Consider the following 9,322-nt stretch of genomic DNA (forward strand, 5'->3'; position numbering starts at 1 on the left):
CCACACACACACACACACACACACAGAAATGCTGGCTACTGTACAGTGGTACTCTGCAATACTGCCTTTGATTTGTGTACGTGTCGTCCTCACACTCTTCCTTCTCCTTCCCATCTCTCTTTCCTCGTCCCTCGCCGTCTCCTCTCCTTCCTCTCACTGCTCTTAACCTCTCCTTCTCCTGTCTCCCCCCATCAATCTCTCTCCTCTCTTTATGAAATTATCATTTGCTCTCCTCCTTGCCTGCGCTCGTACGAAATCCACCCTTCTCTCTCCTTTCTTTCTCTTCTATCTCTCTCCTCCGATCTCCTTTGAGCTATTTTAATCCTGTGATATTGTTTTGTGTCAGATGTATTGTTACGCCCATGTGCGAAATGTACTTTAAAGATGCCGCGTGTTGGATGTCTTTATTGATATCGCTGTCAAATCAAAAGGAGTTTTTCATAAAGCAAAAAAAAATCTGCCTCTGCTGCTTCATGCTTATATTTGGGTCAAGATTTTGTTCACTGGAACAGAGCTGGAGTCTTCGCTTCCATATGTTGTCTGCATATGTACATTTCTTCTCTGGGAAGTAGCATTTCTAAATCATGAGAGAGGAGAGAATTGTGTCATATGGGAGCGCCGGAGAAGAGATGTCTGTATAAATTAATAACACGCTATGAGAAAATCCTACATATTACCGCCTTTACACCCAAGTGAACTGAGTTATGTTTTTAGAGGAACCGTACGTGTCTGTCGGAGGCCATTAGCCTTTGACTGAGTTCTTTATATCCGTAGATGTAGAAGCTCCATGTTTGTTTGTTCCCCGTGTTCCTTGTTGCATTGTGTTTGTGTGCGATATGTAACAGTCACACTCTGAGCGACAGGGACTGAATGTACGTTAGCGAGAATGGTGGCTGTCAAAACTCAATTCAGGCCCTTCTTTGTCTCAACCCTTGAAATATCTCTCCACCCCTCTAACCCCCTCCAGGTAAGATCAAGTACTCGGAGCAGGTGTATGACTCCTGCATGGAGGCGTTTGATTGCCTGCCCCTGGCAGCCCTGATGAACCAGCAGTTCCTGTGTGTGCATGGGGGGCTTTCACCAGAGATCCACACGCTGGACGACATCAAGAAGGTACGAAAAGAGGCACACGCACATCCAATGTTGAATCAACAATACGGGCAAAACGCAGTCAAAATGAGTTAAGATCTGAATCTGGGTTACTGCATATATATTATGCGTTTTTAAATAAATTTGAATTATTTTATGTATAATTTTAAATTATTGGGAATTGTGTGCCTTTATTTGACAGCTACAGTGGAGAAAAACAGGGAATGTGGGGAAAGAGAGGGGGGGAATGAAGTAATAAATGCTCCGACTAGCTAGCGGCTAACAAACAAAATGTACTTATTAAATTTACCTAGCCTGCAAATAAAGGTTTCTATTTGAGGATCTGATATCTTAGTAATTCTAAGTTTGTAATTCCGTATAATTAAATGTGGCCGTGGCTGAATTCAACTCCAACGGAGAGAAGACATGGCTTTAACTGCTAAACGTACCTAGCTTACCAGATCTCAGTAGCTGCCATGTCAGACTCAAGTGGAATTATGAGGTTAACCTGCCTTTAACTCACATTTACATGAATTATAGGAGTGGAAGGACGGACAGACAAACAAATGCATTTAATTGATATGGTCTTTGGACTGTAAATGTTTAAAGTAAAATGTTTCCTCTTATGTTAACATGATAAAATGGGCAAGAAATCTGAAAGAACAGATTTATGTTGATACATTTTCCCCATTTTGTTCCTTGAAGATGCCGTTTTAGGTATATTTGTTTTCTGTTACAGTTAGTTTTGGGCTAAATTAAGACATTAAGATAAAGCATTACAACCTGCCAGTCTTTACTGCTTTATACATAGCAACATTTACCATTCTTTTAATCACCAGGAAAAATAATAACGTTAATGTAACATGTTATCCACTTATGCACAGTGCAGCACTCAAACACGCCTGCGAGTGCCGACATAAATACACACCAACTCTTATTTATGACTTAATTCCCACATGTACTGTCAATGCAGAGGGTCCTCAGGAAACCAGTAAATACAGTGAACCACACATGCTGTGTGTATAACAGTAATTAAGAACACAAAGGCACACGCATGAACACAGAGACACGAGGACACACTTCCTCATCTAATGGCAGCGTATCCATGGTGAATCTGCTGGTGTGACATCTTCTCCCTCCTGTGTGGTAAGGGTTGCCATGGAGAAGCTCTGCTCTGACAGTGTGTGTTGGTGTGTGTTGGTGTGTGTTTGTGTGCGTTTGCTTCTCTTTCCCCTCTGATTTATCCTATATGTGCTGGTGCTGGTGTGTGTGGTGTTAGGTATCTCATATGTTTCTTTGTGAGGGTTTGTGTTGACTGTAAGCTGATCATTTCCTGTGTGTCTCTGTGTGTGCGTGTTCTTTGCATGTCCTAGTTGGACCGGTTCAAGGAGCCCCCAGCATTTGGGCCCATGTGCGACCTGCTGTGGGCCGACCCCCTGGAAGACTTTGGCAACGAGAAGACCCAAGAATACTTTGGCCACAACACAGTCAGAGGCTGCTCCTATTTTTACAGGTACAGGACAAAATTATGTGACTTTCATCTACAAGAACCAACTGAACAGAAATATTACACAACAGTCCTCATAGTTCATTTCAGAAGAAAATCAACTTGAATGGGAGTGAATATAGTGTAGTACTGTTGATCCGAGGGCTTATGAAGCTCAGAGATATGAACCTGATACCCAAACAAGCCAGAATGAATGCAATACTAGGAGATAAAAAGAATACACACGAGGAACAAAATTCTTTGAAATTAGCAGCTGAAACGTGGAGCCAGAAATAAGACTGATCCTCCAATGTGTTCCTGCCCGCTCATTCGATGTGTTTTAATGATCTGGGCGCCGCGTGATCGTCCAGTGCCAGCGAGATGTGACTTTCATCTACAAATCTGGAATCTAATAAGTTTTGGAGGACTTCAGTCTGTTGGTTTGGGATGTTGGTGACGAGAGAAGAGAGAGCGAGATGCTTCCTGCACGGTTACACCACATCCAAGATCCAATAACAATCACTGGGATTTGTACAAGAGACAACAAATCTTGCCCAGTTTATACACACACACACACACACACACACACACATATTCAATGTACGAGCAAACACATAAACATAGCACTTGCACACACATGCACAAACACACACACGCATACAGTTCTGTTTCAGCATGAAACGATATCCCACAATCCCCAGGGAGACTGCACGGTTCTGTTGCTATGACGACTGGCTACTCCTGCCAGATATGGAGTGATATTAAGATACAGTGAGAGAAAGAGGGAGAGAAACACGGGAGGAGGGCGATAGTAGTGGTGGTGGGGGAGAAGATGAAAGATGGAAATGAAGAAATAAAAATGGAGGCATTTAAAGACAAAGAGCTGAAGTCGATGGTTGTAGCTGCCCCCCCCCCCCGCCCCACGTGCAGAGTGTGTTGCACTGGGGCCTAGTGACATGTTGTCTGTGGAGAACACAGTGATTTTCTATGTTTAGCAGACACAGCATCAATTGACCAACTAGTGAATACTGGGCCCCCTCAGCACTGAGGCCATAAGCCCTGCTCATGCCTGCCTTGTGCTGGCTGATGCCCCCTGCTGGTCTCAGCTAGACACGACTTCAGAAAACAAGAGGCCCTCTCATCTCCCACTGCTAGTCTTTAAAACTTCCTTCTGTTTTGTAGTTTACAGCGATCTTGATATAATGACGTGTGACATGTTTGCTATGTAAAGTGGTTATTACTGGATCTTTGTGCGTGTTTCTTCACCAGTATGTTTTTTTTTTCTTTTCCACTGCTTCGCTTCACTTGCTCTGACTCTTTCTCTCTGTGTCTCTGTCTCTCTCTGTCCACAGTTACCCAGCAGTGTGCGAGTTCCTACAGACCAACAACCTGCTGTCAATCATCAGAGCGCATGAAGCACAGGATGCCGGGTAAGCTGACTGACTGTTGCGGCTCAGTCCTTTCTCCCGGCTTAAAAGAGAAGAGCTCCATTTAATTTAATGGCTTACCTCATCACTTCATGTTCCGAGCTGTTATTTTTCTTTGTCAGGAGACTGGCACATTATGGGGAAAGAAGTTCCACACTTATGCTATTAGCATTGTTAGAGATTGTCCGACGGAGAGCACCAGCAGCCTGAACAACATTCAGCTCAACTAACTCACCTCTTGAAAACAGAATGGTAAGGCAAAGAGCCATGTAAGGTTTGCACCACTAGTCTAAATAAAGCAGTTGGGGCAAAAAACACAATTTTCTGACCCACAAATCCATCCCTGGCATCTGTTATCTTAGTGTAAATCCTCTAAATATAATAGTGCTGCCTTAATTGCTGCATTATGAGTTGTGCTGCCATTAACAGTATTTGATCTGTTGTGCAGCTGGGCACTTGCGTTAGTGCACTTGCATAAGGGCTAGCAAAAAACACACTATCACTTTAGAAGTTTATACTTCTAAATAGTAGCTCATGTAGAGATGAAATGGTGTGTGTTCATTTAAAACACTGCGCAATCAAGAGAAGTGACTTCACGCAATGAAACGAGCAGCAGTGTAGAGATAGAATTAATTCCAAGCAGGTTTCAAGTATGTTCACACTGGAAAAAATGACAAAATAAACTAGACTCACAACAATCAGTATGCAATCTAAAAAATAAAAACTTGATCCTCTCCCACAATACAATCGCAAAGGAAATGAGGGGGGTCTGATCATTGCTGAACAAAATAATGAACCTATTGTGGATGGTAGCAAAACCGCTCCAGGAAAAAATAACTCTGTACTTTTCTGGAAAAATGTTGGTTGGATGCCTCTGACATTTTAAAGCTGCAGTTTGATTGATGTACAATAGTGCACTTATTGTATTATTACATAATATAAAAAGGTTCAATTTGTTGGTTTATCGCATACCAACTGTTGAAACTGTATACCGTAAACATTAGTACATTGTACAAATTGGTCACAGATGTAAGGTCTGTGCCACAGTGGTAGAGCCGTATAACAGGCAGCCAATCAGGAGCCTGTTTGATACAAAGCCATTACTTTGCCTTGATTTGATTGGCCCACGGTCAGACACAGGGCGCAGCAGCCTGCTGTGGACAAAGATTGTAAATAGGTGAAGACCAAAACAAGAAGCAGCCTTGCTGCTGATGACACTGATTTGCATGTCGGCATCTGGTTCTACACAGGCTCCGAGAGAGAACCGCATCCTTGGCAAAGCTACACAGGACACTGGACCTCCATGATAACAGACAATATTAGAATCCCTCTGATAAGAAAACAGCAAACTAATTCTGCTGCACACCCAGATTATATTTGTTTATAACAAATAACCCATATTCTTGATTACTGATGAGTTTGGTAATTAGTCTATCCTTAAGGGACCCAGCTGGCAGAGGCTGCTTTTGTGCTTTGTTTGTGGGAACAAATGAAATACGCGTGCTTGGGTTCATTATCATGTCTAATCTCAGTAGGTCGTTTTCATGTTTGAAACTAATTGCACCCAGACTTGTTTTTTATTGCGACTAAGTCACTAGATCTGGGCCTGATTAAAAATGTTATTTTTGTGCTGGCGGCTCCACTCAAACACTGTCAGTACCCTGCTCACTGTCATTTTGCCCACACAGATTCCTACTTCTTTTGTTTTTAAACGCGTGGCTGTCTCGCCTTCAACCAGTCTGTCTGGTTTTAAAGACCTCTGAAGCAAATCCTCAGTTTTCATACACAATGTGTTTCTTTTTTAGTTGTAACGTGGCCGTTGTTTGTCTCTCTTTCCTCAGGTATCGTATGTACAGGAAGAGTCAGACTACAGGTTTTCCCTCCCTCATCACAATCTTCTCTGCTCCAAACTACCTGGATGTCTACAACAACAAAGGTCTGACACACAGAACACAGAGTACACACACAGAATGCTGTAACCACTGCGGTGCCATTATTTTAGACTGAACAGTAAAATTCTGCAGCCAAGTAGCAAACATTTTTAGTAAAACTGTATGTTTAACATGATATTTTATGATGAATATTTAGGGAACATTATTGTCTACTGTATGACCAAAGAGGAAATGGCTATAATGTGTATGTGTGTGTGTGTGCGTGTCCAGCGGCGGTGCTGAAGTATGAGAACAATGTGATGAACATCCGTCAGTTCAACTGCTCTCCTCACCCCTACTGGCTGCCCAACTTCATGGACGTCTTCACCTGGTCGCTGCCTTTCGTGGGAGAAAAGGGTATCGCATGCACACACGTATCTTTTATTTAGACTCTTCCACACAGAGTGCATTTTAATCAAAACATCATAAGGCAAAGTTGTCTTCAGTGATACTGTAATAATGAAATGCTCCAGTCATAGACTCGTTGAAATGCTGATCAAAACACACCTTCTTTAGGCTAAATTTAAATCTGAGCAGTTTGGGCAACTTCTCATTTCAATTCACATCTCATGTGAAGTGAAATAGCAGCTGTCATGGATCAGTTAACACATGTAGAATAAATGAAGACAAAGAGATGTTATGCAAAAATCGAAATCATCTTCGTAATAACAATGCAAATTATATTCATGATACATTTCCGTCAAATGTAGCTTAAATGTAGCCGACTGTTGTAAATGTAAATGATCTTAGATCCTCAGTCCATCTTTGTCCTGCCATGAACTTTGAAAACCTCCTGAACGAGACAGAAGAGTTGAGTCTGTGCTGCACAAGTCAGCCACAACTTTATCAGTCTTGAGCTTTGACACGGTCTGTGCAGTGATGAAATCACAACATCATGTCCGTTTCACCTTCAAGTGGAACACAGATGAAGGAGAAACGGTACGAGGGATAATACATTTCTTAGTTTTAAAGGGAAGATCCTTTTAATGTACTTTACAGTACATGGTTCTTGTACCACTTTATAATATTCTTCAAAAATAGCAATTAGATCGGCTTAAAAAGGTGTACAACCCCTACTTACAGGATTAGGGACTCGTGGGTAACCACAGTTTAGTCAGATTTGAGGCATTTTATGCCTTAATTGGACAGCAGCAGCAGAGAGATGACGGGAAATGAGGGGAGAGAGAGATGGGGAATGACACGCAACAAGCGTCCCCAGCTTGGCTAAGTTTGTGCGTCTGTGTGTCTGTAGTGACTGAGATGCTGGTCAATGTCCTGAGTATCTGCTCTGACGACGAACTCGTGAACGACGGAGAGGAGATCTTCGACGGTAAGAGACGCTCAACACTGACATTAAAGCAATTTGATTCATTCTATGTAGTTGTGAATAAATATATGCCTGAAACATATTTCAGTCATTACTAATTTTGAAAGTCTATTTTTTGTGACGATGATGACAAGAAATCACATTATTGAGTTTGTGTATGATGCTTTTCCAGCCAGTGCAGCAGCAGCCAGGAAAGAGGTGATCAAAAACAAGATTCGAGCCATAGGGAAGATGGCTAAAATGTTCTCCGTTCTACGGTGGGTTGAGTTCTGGTTCACATACTGTATATGTGTGTGTGTGTGTGTGTGTGTGTGTGTGTGTGTGTGTGCCTGTGTGTGTGTGCGCAGTATGCTATAAATGTTGCATTTCCTTTAACCTTTGCAGAAATTAATTAAAAGTCACCAGATTGTCACTTTCAGCATTCAGTGTTATAACCCACAAGCACATTTTGTGTGTTTTACACGTGCACAATGAGGGAAAGTCTGTAATTCTCTGTATTTTTTGTCTTTTTATCCACACACACCTGTCACACACACACACATACACACCGTCTCTATCTGTCTCTTAGGGAGGAGAGCGAGAACGTGTTGACCCTGAAGGGGCTGACCCCTACGGGCATGCTGCCCAGCGGAGTGCTGTCTGGAGGCAAGCAGACCTTGCAGAGCGGTGAGTTTTTAACACACACAAACACACAACTCAAAGGTAACCCTGGACACACTTTCAAAAACAGAACTAAAACACACACACACACATACAAGTAGACACAGACACAGTCTGAATATCTGCTTTGGACCATCCTCCGGTTCTCTCCTGCCCTCTTTCCTCTTCTCTTCCTCTGCTGTTCTTCTCTTCATCCCTCTGCCTCAATGACTCGCTCACCCACCCCACCTCACCGGCGCTGAGGATACTAACAGCCTGCTGGTTGTGTGTGTGAGATAGAAAGAGAGTTAGAGAATGACAGAGAGTAAGGACAGACAGCCAACGTGTGTGTGTGTGTGTGTGTGTGTGTGTGTGTGTGTGTGTGAGCTAACCCCAGGTACTGCTAACACCAGGTGCCCTCTGCCTCACATGACTAAAGCCTGAAACATGTCTCTGAGTCATGCGTACCCACTCGTATCGGTGCCTGCTAACACAAATTGCATGTCATTTTAACGTGTTCAACAGTGGGCTGTGTGTATTTTTTGGGGGGGGCGGGGTATTTATTCCTTTTATTCTCAGGCAGACAGGAAATGTGGGGAGGGAGAGAAGGAGGTGCAAAGGAGGTCTCGAACTGGAGAAGTTGAAGCATCTTAGTCTCTATGCCATCATGACGTCATACAAATATTTGTATTGATATGTATCTAAGTTACACTTTGATCTGCTTCATTCTCTGTGAGCATTCTTAGGTGATTCAATTGATTTTTTAATGTCTTGTTTGGTTTTGGACGGAAGTAACCGGTGTTTTTAACAACATTTAACTGAGATCATGACGCCTCCTGTCTGAACCACGGTCATTCTTACATTCACGTTTGTGCGTAACTGCACAGAAGCATGTTTCAGCCTTCACTTCCGCTCGTCTTCTTCCTTTGTACATCATCTTCTCTCCATGTCCTCCTTTCTTTCTCTTCTTCTTTTCTCTTTGCCCATCCTTCAGCTACCATTGAGGCCATTGAAGCCATCGAGACAGTTAAGGATGCTGAAGGTAAAGTCCCACTCATTTCACTGTGTGTTTGTGTGTGTGTGTGTGTGTGTGTGTGTGCGCGCACGCAAAGCACATGTGTGCAGCCACTCTGCCACCCATGTTCATAAGGTCATAGATTTTTTTTTACCCACGATTCACTGAGCTCTTCTAACCACATCAGCGCTCACAGCAAAGCCTAAAAGCGATGCACGCATGAAGCCACCACATTACAACACATGAAGCATCCACATGCTTTTCTCTTTCCTTCTCTTGGAACACAGGAAACACCACTTATCTCCAAACACACAGACATGTACAGTTGTGTGAAAAAGTGTTTGCCCCCTTCCTGATTTCTTATTTTTTTGCATGTTTGTCACACTTAAATGTTTCAGATCATCAAAC

At 42.7% G+C, this 9,322-nt stretch overlaps 1 protein-coding gene across 1 annotated transcript; it reads left to right on the top strand.

Moving 5' to 3' along the window:
* Positions 1 to 957: 957 nt before the first annotated feature.
* LOC116377966 (serine/threonine-protein phosphatase 2B catalytic subunit alpha isoform-like) lies at positions 958 to 9,276 on the top strand (the record flags this gene model as incomplete). The annotated part of the gene is made up of 9 exons (XM_031839738.1): positions 958 to 1,113; positions 2,463 to 2,602; positions 3,928 to 4,005; positions 5,844 to 5,938; positions 6,165 to 6,290; positions 7,186 to 7,263; positions 7,433 to 7,517; positions 7,829 to 7,926; positions 8,894 to 9,276. Coding segments are annotated over 9 exons (1,011 nt in total), but the record flags the coding sequence as incomplete, so codon positions are not given.
* Positions 9,277 to 9,322: the final 46 nt, after the last annotated feature.

This window comes from Anarrhichthys ocellatus, unplaced genomic scaffold (assembly GCF_004355925.1).
Source record: "Anarrhichthys ocellatus isolate YVR2014 unplaced genomic scaffold, GSC_Weel_1.0 scaffold1901, whole genome shotgun sequence".
Classification (NCBI taxonomy): Eukaryota; Metazoa; Chordata; class Actinopteri; order Perciformes; family Anarhichadidae; genus Anarrhichthys; species Anarrhichthys ocellatus.